Here is an 18,167-nt window from a genome sequence, read left to right as displayed (position 1 = left end):
GGCCCCGGGCGGGGAAGAAAAGCGGCGAGCGGGGTCGGGCCCGGCCGGTGCCGGTGCCGGGGCGCAGCGGGGCTCCGCCGCCGGGGCTCTCGGGTGCGGCCGCCATGGGCCGGGCCGGGCGCTGAGCGGTGTCCGTCCGTGTCCGCCCCCCCCCCCCCCCCGCCCCCCCCCGCCGCCCTCACCCCTCCCCCGGTACCGGGGCACCCCCGGGGGCAACCGGGGCGGCGAGCGGGCGGTACCGGCGGGGCGGGCGCTGACGGCAGCCGCCGGGATTCGGGGGGGCCCCATCGGGAAACCGCCGGGACCTACCGGGAGCGCCGCCCCCCGGGCAGAGCTGCCCCCGCCCCGCCGCGCCCCGTCCCCGGAGCCGAGCCGAGCCCCGGGGCCGCCTCGTCCTTTGTGTGCGCCGCGGCCGGGCCGGCACCGGGCACCGGGCGCCGGCGGCAGCGAACGGCGGCGGCCGCAGCGGCCGGACCGGGGCGGCGGGAGCGGCACCGGCCACCGCACCGGCCGTACCGGGAGCCGCACCGAGCGCCGGGAGCGGCCCCGGGGCCCGGCCCCCCCTCCCCGGCGGCCCCATGAAGGAGCCCGACGCCATCAAACTCTTCGTGGGGCAGATCCCGCGGCACCTGGAGGAGAAGGACCTGAAGCCCATCTTCGAGCAGTTCGGCAAGATCTACGAGCTCACCGTCATCAAGGACAAGTACACCGGCATGCACAAAGGTACGGCACCGGGTACCGGCACCGGGCACCGGCAGCGGCGCAGCCCCGGCAGCGGGGAGCGGGGGCTCGGATGGTGCCGGGGAACCGGGTGCAGCCCCGGGAAATGGGAGGCGAGAGCTGGGAACGGCACCGGGAACGGCACCGGGAACGGCACCGCGTACGACCGGAGGCCCTGAGCACCACCCGCAGCCCAAGCTACAGCCGCAGGCCGTGGGCACAGCCCCGGGCACAGCCGCAGGCCACGGGTACAGCCCAACCTACAGCCGCAGGCCTGGGTACAGCCCCATGTACAGCCCCTGGTGTGGGGTACAGCCCTGGGCTTGGGGTACAGCCCCACGTACAGCCCCACGTACAGCCCTGGGCTTGGGGTACAGCCCCTGGTGTGGGGTACAGCCCCACATACAGCCCCACGTACAGCCCCTGGTGTGGGGTACAGCCCCTGGTGTGGGGTACAGCCCCACATACAGCCCCATGTACAGCCCCTGGTGTGGGGTACAGCCCTGGGCTTGGGGTACAGCCCCACATACAGCCCCATGTACAGCCCCACATATGGCCCTGGGCTTGGGGTACAGCCCCACGTACAGCCCCTGGCGTGGGGTACAGCCCCACGTACCCCCGGCACCCCAGGCCCAGGCGCTGGTTTAGCCCCAGGCACCGGGTACAGCCCGTGTCGGGTGTTGGGGTGCTGCGGGTGTGGGGTGGTGGTTGTGTGGCTGTGGGTGCTGGGGCTGTTGTGCCAGCGGAGGCCATCTGGGTGCCGGTGTTGGGTGTGGGGTGTCGTGTCCGGGTGTTGTGTGGGCGCGGGGTGTTGCGTGGGCGCGCTGTGGGTGTTTGCGCGGGTGATGCCCGGCTGTGCGGGTGTGGGGGGTGGCCGTGAGCGGCCGTGCCGACGCAGGGTGTTGTGTGGGTGGGTGTTTGCGGTGCTGGGTGACGGGTGTGGGCTGTGGCTGTGATGGCTGGGGGGGGGTGTGCGGTGGTTGGGGGGGTGACGGCCGCGCGGGTGTAACAGCCGTGGGGTGCGCGGCGGTGGCGGGGCTGTGCTGCCCATGGCGGGGGGCTCCGAGGAAGGGACCCCCCTGATGCCTGACCTCGTTCCCCGGCAGCGGGGGGGCCCTGGAGCCTCCAGCCCCCCGCACCGGCTGTGCCCCAGGACCGGCGGGGGGAGGCCGGGGGCAGCGCAGGCCTGAGGCCGGGTGATGGGCACTGGGCAGCGGAACGGGGGGTTCAGAGCTGCTGCCCCTGGATCCCCGGGACCCCCGGCTGGAGGGGGGCACCCCCCACCCCCCCTCCGACTGAGGCTGTCCTGGGCCTGGCCCTGGGGCGCAGGGTCCCTGGGGGGGGCACCGCGCCGAAACGGGGGGTCTGGGTGCTGTAGGGGGGGGCCTGGGTGCTGTAGGGGGTCTGGGTGCTCCATGAGGATGTGGGTGCAGGGGCCGTGGGGGTCCTGCCCCCCCCCGATGACCCCCCCCCGTCCCGTCTCTCCCCCAGGATGCGCCTTCCTGACGTACTGCGCCCGCGAGTCGGCCCTGAAGGCGCAGAGCGCCCTGCACGAGCAGAAAACCCTGCCGGGGGTGAGTGGGGACCCCCGGGACACCCCCCCCATCGGGACCCCCCCCCGCAGGACCTGGGCATCTGGGCCCCCACCTTTTGGGGGGACACACACACACACGGCACCCCCCGAACATCTGCCGGGGGGGGGGGGGGTTATAAATAGCGGGCGGGCACCGCGTTGCCTGGAGACGGCCTGGCGCTAACGAAGGCCTGGCGCTAACGAAGGCCTGGCGCTAACGAAGGCCTGGCGCTAACGAAGCGTTGCCAGGCGAGTGGCGGGCACCGGGCAGCTGAGCTAACAAAGCCGGGGGGGGGGTGGGGGGGACCCAGGCATCCGGGTGTGTCGTGTGTCCCCCCCCAATTGCAGCTGGGGGTGCCAGGGGGGTCCCAGCACCCAGGTGTGTCCCGCCCCCCCCCCCCCCCCATGGGTGCTGGGGGAGCCAGGTGGCCGAGGCCTCGTGGGGATGGTTTGGGGGGGTCCCAGGGATGGGGGGGGGGGGCAGTTTGGGGGTCCCCAGCTGCAGGGGAAGGGGGGTGGTGGCCCCCCCCCCGGCCGGGCTGCGCGTGTGCCGCCGGCCCCGGGGGAGATTTGGCTTCGCCGGGATAATCCCGGGATTTGGGGGCCGTAAATCCGGGGGGGATTTGCTGGGGGGGGGGTGGATTAGGGGCGGCACCGCCCCGACAGCTGCCCCCACCGCACTGGGCCGGGGCCGGGGGCAGGACCCTCCCCAAACCCCCCCAGCCTCGGGATGGGGGGTGATGCTGGGGGGGGGGGTGTCCCGGGGCAATTTGGGGTGTCGGGTGTCCGGTGCCACGCCCCCCGTGCCCCCCCCCGCCCCGGCCGGGGCTGATCCCGGCCCCGTGGGGGATTAGGGGGGATTAGTGCCCCCCGGGGGGGCATTTCCAGCACCATCTGGGGGCGGGGGGTTGGGGCCACCTTCGCTTTCGGCGGGGGAAAGGGGCCGCCTGGGGTCAGCTGGGGCTGAAACCGCCCCCGGCCCCCCCGATCCCACCCCCACCCCTCCGTCCCGTCCCGGCAGGCCTGGGGGTCCCCCCTTCCCCGGCCCCCCCCCCCCCCCCCAAATCTCCATCCCCCCTCGCCCCCCCCATCCCCGTCATTGTTTATAGCAAGCGCTGATGATGTCAGCGGCGTTGCCGGGCAACGGGGATGGGTAAATTGGGGATGAGTAGGCGGTTGCCATGGAGCATATTCTGCCGTTGCCATGGTTACCGGGCATCTGCGCCCTCCCCCCCTCCGGTCTCTGGGGGTTACGGGGCTGGGGGGGGGGCGGGGGTGGGTTCGTCCCCCCCTAATTAGCGGAGGGGGGGGGTGGGCGCTCATTAGCGCATCATTGGGGCCCCTCAGGCCCCCCCCCAATGGCGGTCGCCGCGGCACTCGTTGCCGGGTAACGGGATGCAGGGCTGGGGTTGCCATGGCGACGGGAGCATCTTTGGGGTGCTGGAGTGGGGGTGGTGGCTCTGTGCACCCTGTGGGGGGGCCCGGCCGGACGCGGGGTCCCCGCGGTGAGGGGGGGGCTGTCCCCCCATCGCCCCCCTCTGTCCCCCCCAGATGAACCGGCCCATCCAGGTGAAGCCGGCGGATAGTGAGAGCCGAGGAGGTACCGGCACCCCAACACCCCGCACCCCCCCGCGGCCCTGTCCCCACCCCTCCGTCCCCCAAACTGCCCCTGGGCCCCCCCCGACCCACCCTGGGTGCCAGCGGGGCGTGCTGCCCCCACCCCTGTCCCCAGGGCGGGGTGTCCCCCTCTCTGCCCCCCACCGTGTCCCCATTCCCGGGGGGGGGGGGGGTTGTCCCCATCCCTGGGGTCCCAGCCCATCACGGTGTCCCCGGGGCGGGTGGGGGGGGTCCCCACCCCGCTGTCCCCGTGCCACCCCCCTGTCCCCGCAGAGGACCGCAAGCTCTTCGTGGGGATGCTGAGCAAGCAGCAGGCGGACGAGGACGTGCGCAAGATGTTCGAGCCCTTCGGCACCATCGACGAGTGCACGGTGCTGCGGGGGCCCGATGGCACCAGCAAAGGTGGGGGGGCACCCCAGGGCTGGAGGGGGGGGGCTCCGGGGGGTGGGGAGGAGGGGATCTGTGGGGCAGGGGCGTGAGCGGGGGGGCGGGGTGGGGGGGCTGGAGAGGGTTCATGGGGGGTGTGATGGGGGGGGGGAGTCCAGGGGGGGTCCACAGGGTCTGGGGGGGGCTCAGGGCACCCTGCACGGCGGCCCATGTCCCCATCCCCAGGCGCCCCGGTCGGGGCCCCTGGTCCCCATGGGGGGGTTGCCCCTGGGGGGAGGTGGGTGCCCCCCATCCCTGCGCTAACCCCCGTCCCCCCCGTCCCCAGGCTGCGCCTTCGTCAAGTTCCAGAGCCACGCGGAGGCCCAGGCCGCCATTGCCGCCCTCCACGGGAGCCGCACCCTGCCGGTGAGACGGGCACACCGCCGGGCACACCGCCGGGCACACCGCCCCCACCATCATCCCCATCATCCTCATCATCATCCCCATCATCATCATCATCATCCCCACCACTGTCCCCATCATCATCCCCGTCGCTGTCCCCATCATCTTCCCCCCCATTGTCCCCCCATCATCCTCCCCATCGTCCCCATCATCCTTGTCATCATCCCCACCACTGTCCCCCCCATCGTCCCCGTTGCTGTCCCCCCCATCATCCTCATCATCGTCTCCATCATCGTCCCCATCATCCTTGTCATCATCCCCGCCATTGTCCCCATCATCATCCCCACTGCCATCCCCATCCTCCCCGTCACCGTCCCCACCCCGTGGCACCCCGGGGGGGTCCCGGCAGCCCAGCGCGGGTGGCGGGGGGTGACGCGCGGCGCCGTGTCCCCGGGCAGGGTGCCTCCTCCAGCCTGGTGGTGAAGTTTGCGGACACGGAGAAGGAGCGGGGCCTGCGGCGGATGCAGCAGGTCGCCAGCCAGCTGGGCATGTTCAGCCCCATCGCCCTCCAGTTCGGGGCCTACAGCGCCTACACGCAGGCGGTGGGTGGGCACGGTGCTCCGGGGGGGTCGTGGGGGGGACCCCGTGGTCCAGCATCAGACCTGGGGGCCAGGGGTGTCTGGCGGTGGGTGCGGGGAGATGATGGACCCCGTGGTCCGGGATGGGACGCCGGGGTGACGGACACCGGGAGGTGACGGATCTCCATGGTCTTGCACGGGGATGGGGGGGGTGTGGGGCTGAGGGGCACGGGGGGGTGATGGGTATGGGGGGGTGATGGGCACAGGGGGCTGACGGCCCTCCATGGCCCAGGAGGGTGGCGTGGGGGGGGTGGCAGCTGCGCGGCCATGAGGTGGGTGGGGGGGTCACGGCTCCGGGAGGGGCCGGCGGTGCCCAGTGCCCGGTGCCAGGCGCTGTCCCCACAGCTGATGCAGCAGCAGGCGGCCCTGGTGGCCGCCCACTCGGCCTACCTCAGCCCCATGGCCACCATGGCCGTCCAGATGCAGCACATGGGCACGGTCAACCCCAACGGGCTCATCGCCACCCCCCTGCCCCCCTCCTCAGGTACACGGGGGGGGGGGGGATGGGGACACGGGGACGTGGGACCTGGGGGCACTCGGGAGTGGAGGATGGCTGGGGTGGGGGACACCAGGGGTGGGACGTGGAATGGGGGGAGGCGCAGCCATGGGGGGGGACATGGCGGGGGGGTGGCACTGGGGCACCCAGGGATGTGAGCGTAGCATTGGGGACGGGGACATGAGGGTGGGGGCAATGGGAACAGAGATGGGGGGACATGGAGGAGGACAAGGGACGGGGACGCAGGGAGGCAGTGGGAGATGCGGGACGGGGATACGGGGGGATACGGGGGGATACGGGGATACGGGGCGATGGGGACAGCCGGGGGGGGAACAGGGCCGGGGGCGGTGGCCGCGTGGGTGAGGACATGGAGGTGGCCCCGGAGCTGGGGACACCGGGGTGAGGGACCCTCCGGACGGGGCCACCTGGGGGGGGGGGCGGACACCGGGGCACGTGGGGACGGAGGGTGAGGAGGTGCCACCTTGGGGGGGGTGCGGGTGTCCCCGCAGGAACCAGCACGCCGCCGGCCATGGCCGCCACGCCGGTGCCCGCCATCGCGGCCCCGCTGAGCGTCAACGGCTACAGCCCGGTGCCGGCGCAGCCCGCGGGACCCCCCGCCCCCGAGGCCGTCTATGCCGGCGGGGTCCCCCCCTTCCCAGGTGCCCATCGTCCCCCCCCCGCGCCCCCGCCGCCCCCCGCCCCCCCTAACGGCCCCCTCTGCCCCCAGCCCAGAGCCCCGCCGCCCCCGGGGACCCCCTGCAGCAAGCCTACGCCGGCATGCAGCACTACACAGGTCTGGGCAACGGGGGGCACTGGGGGGGCAGGGGGCACTGCGTGGCTCGGGGGGGCACTGCGTGGCACTGGGGGCACTGGAGAGGCATTGAATGGCACTGGTGGGTACTGGGGGGGGCACTGGGGGCATCTGGGAGAGACTGGGGGACACTGGAGGGGCAGTGAGTAGCACTGGGGGGCACTGGGGTAACAGCAGGGGACCATTGCACGGCATCGGGGGGTACTTGGGGCTCAGGGGGGCGCTGGGGCGGGTACTGGGGGGGGCACTGGGGGGCACCATGAGCTGCTGGGAGGCACTGGGGGCCATCTGAAGTTACTGGGGGCCATTATGATGATCCTGGGGGGCACTGCATGGCTTTGGGGGGCAGTGGGAGGGGGTGGGTGCCTGTGCCCCCCCCACTGGTGCCAGGCTGACCCCGTCTCACCCCACAGCCGCCTACCCGGCAGCCTACGGGCTGGTGAGCCCGGCCTTCGCCCCCCCGGGGCCCCTGCTCGCCCCCCCGCCCCCCCCGCAGCAGCAGCAGCGTGAAGGTGAGCGAACCCCGGGGACACCCCCCCCAACTTCCCAGGGACCCCCAGGGACCCTCCCCGGGGTACTGGGCTCAGGGCACCGGCGTGTGCCAGGGCATGGGGGGGGCTGGAGGAGCCCCATGGGGGTTGTTGGGGTGTTGTCCCCCCCTCCCTGGGGTTTGGGGGTGTCCCACCGGGGGGGGGGGGGGGCGGGACTTAGGGCACCCGTGGGGATGTGGGTGCAGGGCGGGGGGGGGGGGGGTCAGGGTGCTGGGGGGGGGGGGGGGGTGTGAGGGGGTGTCAGGGTGCCGGCGGGCGCATGGGGCCGGGTTTGGGGGTGCGGGGCCGGTGCCCCCCTGCCCGCTGTGACGCCGCTCCCTCCGCAGGCCCCGAGGGCTGTAACATCTTCATCTACCACCTGCCCCAGGAGTTCGCCGACACCGAGATCCTCCAGATGTTCCTGCCCTTCGGCAACGTCATCTCCGCCAAGGTCTTTGTGGACCGCGCCACCAACCAGAGCAAGTGCTTCGGTAGGGCCACCGCCGCCGGGATGGGGACACCGCGGCACAGGGGACACCGCGGCACAGGGGACACCGCGGCACAGGGGACACCGCGGCTGGGGCCACCATAACCAGGGCCACCACGGCCAGGGCACGGGGACACCACACCAGGTGCCGCGGGGCCACCTCGCCCCATGGCAGAGCCCCCCCATGGCCGTGGGGCAGAAGTGGGGAGGGTTGCAGCCACCTCCCTGTCCCCTCCGTTCCCCCCGTTCCCGATGTCCCCCCCGTCCCCACCGTCCCCCCGTCCCCGCAGGCTTCGTGAGCTTTGACAACCCAGCCAGCGCCCAGGCGGCCATCCAGGCCATGAACGGCTTCCAGATCGGCATGAAGCGCCTCAAGGTGCAGCTCAAGAGGCCCAAAGATGCCAACCGGCCCTACTGAGCCCGGTGAGCCCCCCCAGAACCCCCCGGGACCCCACCCCCACCCCTCCCCAGGCACCCCTCGGTGCCCCCCCCCAGCTCTGCTAAATACACCCCCCACCCCATCTCCCCCCATCCAGGTCCGGAGGCTCCGGAGCAGCACCCTTGGGTGCCCCCCCATTGCAGAGCAGCCCCCGCCCCAGCGGTGCCCAGAGGGGGCTCGGTCCTGCTGGGGGGGGGGACGGGGACGACACAGACCCCCACGTGCTCAGGAAGGATGGACCCCCCCCCAGGACCGAGCCGGACCCTCTCGTCCATCCCAGGCCAGGCCAGGCTGGGTGGGCCATGGGTGCCAGCACCCCTCCAGCACCCGGGTCCAGTCTGCCCTGGGGGGAACCCCCCCCCCCCCAGCCCCTCCCCCCACGCCCCACAGGGCTCTGCCCCCCCCCGGGGACCCTGCTTGGAGCTTTTTTCTCACCAAACAGGACCAAAACCAGCTCCAAGCTGGGGGGGTGGGGGGGGGTCCTGCTGGGGGGAGGGGGGGGGGGGCACACGCCCACGGTTGGGGGTACCAGCCCCGGCACTGCCACCCTCCCCTAGGTCCCCTGGGTGGCCGTGCCAGGGCGCAGCGGGACCCCCTCCCCGACACACACTGCCACCCCGCTTCGCCCCCCCCCCCCCCCCCCAAACCTGCCTCAGTCCCCCCACCCCCCCCACCCACAGGCACCGGCACTGGGGCGGGGGTGGGGGGGCTGCACCCCCACGGCACAGCCACGGCCGAGGCACGCCGGACACTGTACGGACACGGAGCAGCCAAAATTGGGACACTCCAGCACCGGGATGCTCCGACACCGGGATGCTCCGACGCGGCGATGCGCCCGGTGCTGCACGTGGCCGGCGTGGCCAAGCCGACGACGCGCCGGGTGCCGGACGGACACGGAGCAGCCGAAGCCAGGATGTGCCGGGCACAAACCAGCCAAATCTGGGAGACGGGCACGGCCGGCGCTGGCACCCCGGGAGCTGCAGGGACGTGCCGCGGGCAGCCGGACGGACACGGGGATGTGCCGGGCCGACACGGTGCCTCCGGCTCTGCCTGGACCCACAGCGGCCAAACCGGGGTGCACCGGGCACCCCCCAGCCAAAAGGGTGCTGTAGCCGGCACCGTCCAGCCCCGCAGCCCCCCCCCCTCCCCGCCCCCCACCAGGGCCGGTGCCCCCGGCACCCCCAGCCCCACGTTTACACCCCCCGCTCCCCGCTGTAAATAGGGTGGTTGGGGGGTGCGGGGCCGGGGCGCGCTCTCTCTCTCTCTCTCTCTGCCCCCCCCCCCCCCCCCTTTTGGGGGGTTTGGTACCTGCTGAGTTGATTTAGGGGGTGGGACGGGGTGGGGGGCACGGGGTCGTTAGCGTGGGGTGGGGTGGGGCGCAGACCCCCGGGAGTCGACGTCTGCGGTTGAGACACCGCTGCTTAACTTATTTGCTATTTATTGCAGTTACTTTGGATTATTTAATTTTTTTTCTCTCTTCTCCCCCTCCTTTTTTTCGTCTAAATAAAATAAGTTAAAAAAAAAAAAAAATTTAAGCTTAAAAAGCCTCTAAAGCATCACCCCCCCAACACCCACCCCACCCCCCCCCCATCTCCCCCCTCAGTGGAACCGGGGGGGGGGGGGGTGTGGGTGTGGGAGGGAGTGGGGCAGGATCAGGCCCAGCACCGCCGGGGAAGGCGCACAGCCACAGTTCCCAGTAGTTTCGTCAATAAATCAATTTATTTAAAAGACTATGTTACAATTAATTACACTAAGTGACTTTCCCAAACAACCGGCGTGGTTAGAGACCGAGGAATGAAACACAGGGAGCAGCTGGGGGGGCTGGGTTGGGATTATTTTTTTTCTTCTTTTTTGTGTTTCTTTTTTTGTCATTTTCTTCACATTTCTGACTCACGACTAATTAAAAAAAAAAAACCAAAAAACCCACAAGATACCGCAGTGAAAAGACAATTAGCTTTCTCTCCAATAAATTAAAGTGTTGTGGATGGCGGGGCGGGGGGGGGGGTGTCACCGGCCCCAACGCGACCAGGGCGCCGGGCAGGATTACTGCTGAGACCTGCGCCCTTCGTGCCACTGATGAGCCCGGGTGCAGGGGCTTTGCCGGGGCCCGGCGAGGACGGGGGGGGGGGGTGTCCCCCCGCACCCCTCCCGGCAGCACAGGGCTCCCGAGGACAACGGCCCAGGGAGGGCGAGAGGCACGGCTGTGCGCAAATCCAATTACTCCGGCGCTGAGCTAATTAATTCCCCGCTCCCGGCCCTCGCCTTTGCTCCCTCCCGGCAGCCCCGGCTGCAGAAGCCGCCCGAGAGCCGAGGGAGTGGGGGGATCCCCCCGCACCCACCGGGAATTCGCCCCCCGGCCCCGCGGGGTGGGCATGCTGGTGGCACGGCCAACCGGGCCCCGCTGGGGATTTATATTGATTTTTTTTTTCCTTAATGTCCCCGGGGAGCGGAGCCGGGGTCACGCTGGCTAAAGGCTCCCGCCGGGACCCTCCGAGCGCATCCCGGCCATGCCCTCGCCGTGCGGCTCCTCCGGCGTGTCCCAGCGTGGCGAGGGGCAGAACCCCCCCCCCCCCCCGAACCGGGGCAGAAAGGGGGACACGGTGCCGAGCACACGCGCGGCCTCTCCCGCTTGGCATCGGCTCCCTCCGGCACCCGCCGTGGGCCGTGAGCGTGCCGAGACGCTGGCCCGGGCTGCGCCGCGGTGCTGGGTTCCTCCCCGGGGGGAGCGGCACGACTCGCGTCGCCCAAATATCACGAAACCCACCCAGACCCTGGGGGAGCCCCACAGGTGCTGGCCCCAAAGCAGGAAAAGCCGCTTTTTCCCCCATTTCTCCTCCTCGGCCCCCGACCCCCCGACAGGTCTCTGGGACGCGGAGCCGCCGGCCCCCGGAACCCCAAAATGCCATCCTGGCCGCGGCGCTGGGCTCCCCTTGCCGGACGCCCCCCATGGTCACTCCAAGTCCACGTGGAAATACCCAGAACTGAACCAAAGGAAAAAAAAAAGAAAAAAAGAAAGGCAAGAGCTTGTAAAGGCGCCGCGGTCCTTGTGCCAGGAGAGGCGTTTCTCTGTAACAGCAATTCTCTCTTCTTGGGGTTTCTTCCCCCCCCCCGCTTTTTTTCCCCCCTTTTTTTTTTTTTCTTCTCCTCTAAAGTTAGTTTTTAAAAAAAAAACACACGATGGGTTGGGAGGAAAGATGCGTGTCAAAACGCAAGCTTAAAAAAGTTGCTGCCACCGCCGTGAAATTTTAAAAGCAATATATATCTATGTCTACAGGTGCAGGGAACCTGTATGTACAGCTTTGTGGGGGCAGCGGGTTGGTTTGCGGTTTGGTTTTTTTTGTTTTTACATACATACATACGTCTCAACAGTGCAAACGGACGATGGTTCCAGTTCCAGTCGTAAAAAAAAAAAAAAAGCAGAGTCCATCTTCTGGAGCAGGCCCCAGCGGGAGGAAGGGGGGGGGCACCCCCCCGGCCCTTCCTCTGCCCCCCAACGCTTTTCTGAGTTCCATAAACATGAAGTTCACAAATGGTATTATTATTAATAATATTTAGTTTAAGGGCTTTAATACAATAACAGAATTTTAAGTGTTAATCGGGGGAGGAGGGGGGGTTACGTTCTTCTGCGACGAGGGGCTAAGTGGCCGCGTCCCTCTGCTGTGACCTGCCCATCTGAAAGATATTCTGAAAGAGAAGAGAGAGACGTTACCGGCGCCGTGCCGCTCGGCCGCAGCCCCGTGACGCAGCGGGACCGGGGGGGGGGTGACCGGGGGGGGTGACCCTGTCCCCCAGCCCAAGGGCCCGGGACCGCTCCTGGTCCCAGCACGGCCCCCGGACTGCGCTCTCCTGCCCAGGAGGACGCGAGGGGCTCCCCGCACGACAAACGTCGTCCCAGCAAAGCGCCTGCGGCCCCCCCGGCCGCCCCCTTCCCACGGGTAACGACCCGTTTGGCAAGAGCCAAACCGCAGCCTAAAGCTCCTGGATTTCCCCCAACGCGACACACCTCACGTCCCACCCCGGGCTCTAACCCCCCCACTGCCGCGTCCCGGCTCGCCGCAAGCTCCCGGCCGATAACCGGGATGGCGGGAGGGGGGCAGGATCCAGCCGGGGCCCAGGGCCGCTCCAGAGAGCCGCGGCGCTTGCTGGGAGCCCTGGGTCCGGCGCATCCCGGCTCCTCTGCGGCACTAACGGTTCCTCGGGCCACCACAGCCAGCCGAGAAGGCAAATGGCGGCCGCGGGGAAGGGCCCAGCCCGAGGGCAGGAGCAGCCCTGGGAATCGGCCGCGTCCCCCCAGCAGGCCCGGCTCTCTCCCGGCTCCACAAGCTCCTGACCCGGCGAAAGGAGGACGGAGCCGTTTCCCCACGTCGGTCACCGGTGACGGGGCACGAGGCCCGAGCCGCTCCGACATCCCCGAAGGGAGCCTGGCACCCACAGCGAGCCAGCCGCATCTTCCTCCACGGAGCCGTGCGCGCCTCGGCCCCGTCGCGAGAAGGGACAGGACGGGGGCCACCACGTCCCCTCCGCGGGCAGCGCAGCGGCTGACGGAGCCGGGCTCCCGTTTCTCGGTGAGCCTCAGACCCTGCTCCTCCTGAGCGCACCCAGCGCTATCCGCCAGCATCCGCAGCCGGGGAGGCAAGGCAGCACTTCACAGAGCATTAATACATCTGAGAAGTATCTGCCAAATTCCATCCGTCTTTTTATTTTACCCTGAGCAGGGAAATAAACACTCCGGGTCTGGAATCAGCCCTCCCCGCCCCAACGCTGGGCTGGGGTCAGAGGAACAGGCAGAGTCGGGGGGCTGCACCGTGCCCCGTTACACCAAGTGAAATCATGCCGACGCGGAGAAATCCAACGGGAGGAAAAATCTGTTCCCCTGGCAGGGAAGCAGCGGGATGTTCGGCACTGAGGAACAGCCGCTTCACGAGAGAAGGAAAAGCGATTGCCCCGGTTTCCAGCTCCGTGATCGCAGCCCCCAGGAAGAGACGTCAGGGGCCGGAGGGGAAGAGGCGATGCTCAGCGAGCTGCTCCGTGACGAGCCCTCGAGCAGGAAGCAGAACCGAGCCTGGCGCAACCCACAGCCGGTTCCCGGGCTGGCACAGGAGCCGTGGACCCTCGGCTGCCGTGGGGCCTGGGGAGGGGAGAAGCGGAGGCTGAGGCGGCTCCTTGCAGCTTTCGCTGCGTTCGCAGGCCGCAGCGTGAAGCCCAGAGCCCGGTTCGATCGCAAGAAATCCTCCCGGGGAGGTCTGCCGCCCTCACCGCCGCCTCCTCGCCCCTGGAGGGAAAGCGGTCGGCTGGCTGCTGGGGATAAGCGAGGGACAAGTTCTGAGCAGCCCCTGGGACGCAGCAGCTCCACGCACCGCTCTCCCGCTGCCCCCAGCTCCCCCCATTCCCCGGCAGCTCCAGCCCGCTGCCGAACCAGGCCATTTTATTTCCAGAGCCAGACAATCCCGTGGTCCCTTCCCGGGGCCCGGCCCTGAGCGAGGGACGGGGAGCAGAACCCCAGCACGGCTGCGGCTGCTTCTGCCCACGAGCAGCACGAGCGAATCCCTGCGGGTGTCTCCGGGCTTTGCAGAGCAGACATCAAACGCCCGCCGCTACGTTTGAAGGGGCGATACGGGCGGGCACGCGTGACTCCGCACACAAAACCTTTGCCTGTTCTTCCTCAAACACGCCCGATGCAGCAGGCGCTCGGCGTTTGGGACTCGAGGGTTTACCCCAGCGCGATCGCGGGGAGCGTTATCGCGCAGGATCTGTTTGGCAGAGGAAGTATTACACAGGGCGGGAGGCTCCCACACCCCCGCGTTTCACGGCTCTTTCCTGAACGGGTGACACATCCCACACCGTCTGCTACAGCTTTCTGTTCAAGTCAGACGGGGGCTCTTGCCCTCTTTGATGTCCAACGCTTTCTAGCCAACACAACGCAATTCCTACCCGAGAGATGCACCTACCGGTACCGCTGGGGTTAACAACTTTCGGCCTCACTACACACAACCGCGCTTTCTCTCTCCCAAGCTAAATAACCTGCAGCTATTTCCGACGCCTGAGCAAAGAAGTAAAATCTGCAGCGGGAGTACGGCAAAGCGCCGGGTCCAGGGCGGCAGAACGGCACGTCTGCATCCCCGCGGAGGACGCTACGAGCCTTCGAGCTTGCACAGAGGCGGCTGTAGGCTCTCTGCAAGCCTCGGCCGTGCCTACGCTACGGCAAAGGTGCTGGGATAAAAGCCTGCGACAGGCAGGCAAGACTCACGGATGATTCCTGGTACGTCTTGAAGCAATTTAAAGCGTTTAGGTTTAAATCCTGCCCGGGCTGAATGCGAGAACGGCCAGGCAGAAAGCAGCAGGAGGAGAGAGGTGCATTTACAAGGTGCTACAACACGAGAGGTTTTGCTCCCAGCTGTTAAAGCAGCGCTGCCAACGGCATCTGTCAATCCCTAAAGGTCTTTGCTCCACCACTGCAGAAAAACAGAAGAGAAAAACCGCACGCCACTAGACTGCGGCTTCCAGGATGGAGTCTTTGGCCCTTTAAAAGGAGCGCAGAGCCAAAGCGTTCGTCCCTTTACAACCGTGCCCCTTCCCTCTCCTCGGATCTCAGCAGCGTCATATTCCGGGTCATCCAAAGACCGGCAGAGTCCAGGAGACGGGCAAGTCGGGACCGAGCGTTCCTACCGTCAGGGACCAGGCCTTTAGCACAAAGGCACCTCTGTCCCAGGAGAAGCAGCAGTGGGGTACGTTACTTTGCGGGTTCCCTCCAAGGAGAAGCCGCTCTCAAAGGACACTGTGCTACGCTAACAGGAACTGGAGCGAAGCAGGAGACACTAGATCCGCAGCAGAGCAGCCAGACTGGCTCAGAGAGCACAGATGCTGTTTGTTTTCAGCCCAATTACCTTGCTGCACATATTGTCTTTACTGTAGTTCTCGTTATCCTTGTCTGTTGCTTCCTCCTCCACCTTTACAAGGGAAAAAAATAAAAAGGGTATAAATAAAAAAGCAGAGCCGGGGGGGGGGGGCAGACGGGAGGAGACTGAACAGCTGGTGATGGAGCAGCTGGATGGGATCTGGGGTGCTCCACGGACGTGGGGAGCCAGAGGAGCTGGGATTCAGGGAATAAGCCAGGCAACCCGCTCGGGCAGCTTCTGCTTCACGAACCGAGCACCACAAAGACTTTGTTCCTAGGAGGGACGAGACGTCCCCCCAGCTGGGACACAAACCCCAGAGCCAACTCCTCGGCTCTGCGCACGGTGCCCGGGGAGCGCTCGGTGCCTTCCAAAGTCAAACTGTGTAACCGCGTGCTACCGAACCTCTCGGCCTCCTTCCTACAAGGCTCAGGGCCGGGACGAAGTGGGGGGAGCTCCGGGGGGCTCCTGAGCGCTGCTCCTGCAATTATCCACCGGATAAAAGGGCTGATCTGGGGCTCTGGGGGCTCCGGAGCGCAGCCCAGCACCAGGAGGTCTCCTCGCCCCTCCCTGCAGGTCTGGTCACTCGTGGGAGATTCAGCTTCCACCCCTCAAGCTAAGGCAAGCCACAGATCCCATTTTCTTATTCCCTGGAAAACTCTTCCAGGTTTATCCTCCTCCATCCCGCTGTTACATCCTCCAGGGAGCGTGGCTGCCGCGGCTCAGACCCGGCGCTCTCCGCACATCTCCGACGCCTCCCACGCCCAGCACGGTGCCAGTCCTGGATCCCAGCCACGCCAAGGGTGAGCACCAGCACCCCTGCCCCGGGCCGATGCCTGGCAGGTAGGAAACTTCCAGGTAAAAAAAGAAGGTGGCATCGTTCCCATTTAGGAGCCTCGACAACCAGGCAGCTGCAGGGCGGGTTTTCCTGGATCGCTATTTCAGACTTGCCGCATTTAAGCCCCATTTTAGGTTCCCGAATCCATCGGCTGGCACAGACAAGCCGTCAGCGGCAACCGGAGGGCTGGTGCCAACAGCACGGATCAGATCAAGAGCAACAAGAGAGGATCCAACCTCCAATGGTTGCTGATCTCTGACCCCACAAGGGAGAGCCACATCTCTGGGACAGCACAGACACGGGATGGTGATTCAGTAGCCGCGCACAGGGCGAATCCGGGCCAGAGCAGCCCGGGGCCGGCCGAGGAAGCCGAGCGCACGCAGCTCTTCTAGCTGCTCTCCGCCTCCTCCCCGCACACGAGGCTGACGGGAGCAGTCCCCGGGGACGACAGATGTGGGGCAACCCCAAGGAGGAGCAGCAGCAGATGGACGCAAGGTGATAAAACATCTCCCTCGAGGGGGAGGAGAGGACCGGGGAAGCGCGGTGGGGATGAAGAAGGCAGGGCGCGCTGGCTCGCGTGCATCTCCCCACCCGGGGCTCAGAGCCAGGTCTAACCGCAGCTTCCACAGAAGCCTGAGCAGGCACCTCAGGCTGGGAGTAAAAAAACCCCAAAAACACAAAGCAAAAAAACCCCCAAACCCTCTCTGTACGTCTCAGCAGCTTTTTGCCAGAGGCTCTCTCAACACTTTCTGAATAATTCAGCAACCTGCATAATCTCTCCGGAGGACGGACGTTTTGCCACCTGCATCCGACAGCAGACACCGGGGAGCGACCGGCCGCAGCCGCTCAGCCTGGGAACTGGTTACCCTGGGTGGTCACGCCGACGTGAGGCTTTCCCAGTGCCGGGAGCTCCTTGCTCCGGCTGCAGCGTGAAACTCCCTCCACCTACAGAGCCCAGGCCTTTGAAAGCCAGCTGGTCTACCTCTGCGCTCCCTGGAGACCCGGTACCACTCCTCTGAGCCTCCGACTACCCCTCGTACAAGCTGCAGTTGAGGACCAGGCAGAAACGCTTGCCGCTACAAGCCTCCTGCGAAGCCATTTCCCTGCAGTGACGGGCTCTTACCTCCTTCCTCCACTTGAGCTCGCAGAAAACCCGTTCGAAGCACTCGTGCATGTAGTTGAACTGCAAAGAGAGAGCAGGCATCCCTCAGAGCAGCCGGCAGCCCTGGCTCCCCGCCCCAGGGACTCCGGCACCGGCTGCTCGCCCAGAGCTCCCCGTGCTGCGGGCTCCTCCTGGCGGCCACCGGCCCCTGCATCACCTCCCGCCCCAAAACCTGGAGCACAGGGTGCTCCTCCAGCTTCCAGGAGGAAAACAAGCGAGCTCTGGGCTTTTCCTTAGCAAATCTGCGAAGAGCGGGGGGTACTTACGTAGGGGGTGAAGATTTTAACCCATCGGGGTTTCTTCTCTCCTCGTGCATACTCAAAACAAAACGCCATTCCCTCTTCATCCGTGTCCCACCGCTGCATTTCGTCCCATTCGAACGCTATTACCTGGTTCTGGAGAAGACGAAAGCCAGGTGAGGGCAGAGTCCAGCAGACTCCCCCAAGGGGAGGTTTGGGGCGGGTCGGGCGGCAAGAGCAAAGGGGGGATGAGGATGCCTCGCACAGCCTTGCTGCAGAGACAGCTACGAGCTGAGGACCCAGTGGTGGAAACGCACGCCAACACCCACAGAGAGACCCCCGCGCTCCCAAAATCCCTTTGGAGACCTCTCGGCAGCAGTCCCAGAGCTCAGGGGACGTGGGGCTGGTGCTCTCTCCCTATAGCAAAGCCGAGGGGGCTGAGCCCAGCGCCCTGGGCCCTGCGGCAGAAGCCCCTCACCTCCAGCTGGCCCTCCTCTGTGCAGGCGTGGAGTTTAAAGTGCTTAATGCTGATGGCTGTAATCACATGTCCCTTCCGCCGAGAGTCACAGGAGCAATGGGGGAAGATGATCTCGTTGTAACCCTCGCACGTCCGTAACATGTTTAAATACTGTGGAGAGAAAGGCGCAGGCGTTAGCTTGCTGGGAGGAAGGGAAGGGGACTCCTGCACCCTCCTGCTTCCCTCCCCGCCTCTCGCACGCCCCGGTGCTAATCACCCCCTTGGAAATCCCCGGCTTCACCCCAGCCCAGGGAGGCTGGATCCCCCCAGAGAAACCCAAAAACCCACAGGCAGCAGGGCTGTGCTAGGGAAGGGAAGGAGACCCCTCCGGCTGCCCAGTTCCCCTCCCCAAAACGTGGAGCCACCCAGGTACAGAGACACACAGAGCTCCTCGCAGCCTCCAGCGCCAAAACCCTTTTCCAGGAGAGCTGGTGCGGCC

At 67.4% G+C, this 18,167-nt stretch overlaps 2 protein-coding genes across 7 annotated transcripts in view; one reads left to right on the top strand and one right to left on the bottom strand.

The window, feature by feature from the left end:
* The first annotated feature begins 437 nt into the window (after nt 1-437).
* CELF3 (CUGBP Elav-like family member 3) lies at nt 438-8,316 on the top strand. 2 transcript variants are annotated; one of them, XR_008574331.1, is made up of 13 exons: nt 438-723; nt 2,212-2,294; nt 3,845-3,893; nt 4,184-4,312; nt 4,623-4,702; nt 5,137-5,280; nt 5,662-5,800; nt 6,322-6,471; nt 6,540-6,605; nt 7,037-7,135; nt 7,542-7,644; nt 7,931-8,063; nt 8,177-8,277. XR_008574331.1 is itself a non-coding variant. In XM_054806012.1 (13 exons), the coding sequence occupies exons 1-12, from the start codon at nt 579-581 to the stop codon at nt 8,056-8,058; spliced, it is 1,356 nt and encodes a 451-aa protein (XP_054661987.1). In that variant the 5' UTR covers nt 438-578; the 3' UTR covers nt 8,059-8,063; nt 8,177-8,316. The 2 variants fall into 2 exon arrangements, 1 of the variants encoding a protein (XP_054661987.1); XM_054806012.1 differs by having other exon boundaries at nt 7,501-7,644; nt 8,177-8,316.
* A 3,301-nt stretch (nt 8,317-11,617) lies between these two features.
* Nucleotides 11,618-18,167, bottom strand: part of SNX27 (sorting nexin 27) — a 29,688-nt gene continuing 23,138 nt past the window's right edge. For 3 of the 5 annotated variants that reach the window (XM_054806009.1, XM_054806006.1, XM_054806007.1), the window contains 5 exons: nt 17,690-17,839; nt 17,239-17,367; nt 16,934-16,993; nt 14,964-15,026; nt 11,618-11,763 (listed from right to left, as the gene is read on the bottom strand). In XM_054806009.1, coding sequence (XP_054661984.1) covers nt 11,716-11,763; nt 14,964-15,026; nt 16,934-16,993; nt 17,239-17,367; nt 17,690-17,839 — 450 coding nt within the window. In that variant the 3' untranslated portion in view covers nt 11,618-11,715. The remainder of the gene's footprint in view (nt 11,764-14,963; nt 15,027-16,933; nt 16,994-17,238; nt 17,368-17,689; nt 17,840-18,167) is intronic. The other 2 variants (XM_054806010.1, XM_054806008.1) reach the window with 1 other exon arrangement.

This window comes from Grus americana, chromosome 29 (genome assembly GCF_028858705.1).
Source record: "Grus americana isolate bGruAme1 chromosome 29, bGruAme1.mat, whole genome shotgun sequence".
NCBI classification, from domain to species: domain Eukaryota; kingdom Metazoa; phylum Chordata; class Aves; order Gruiformes; family Gruidae; genus Grus; species Grus americana.
The sequence above is the reverse complement of the archived record's forward strand: the minus strand, read 5'-3'. Positions and strand labels throughout refer to the sequence as shown.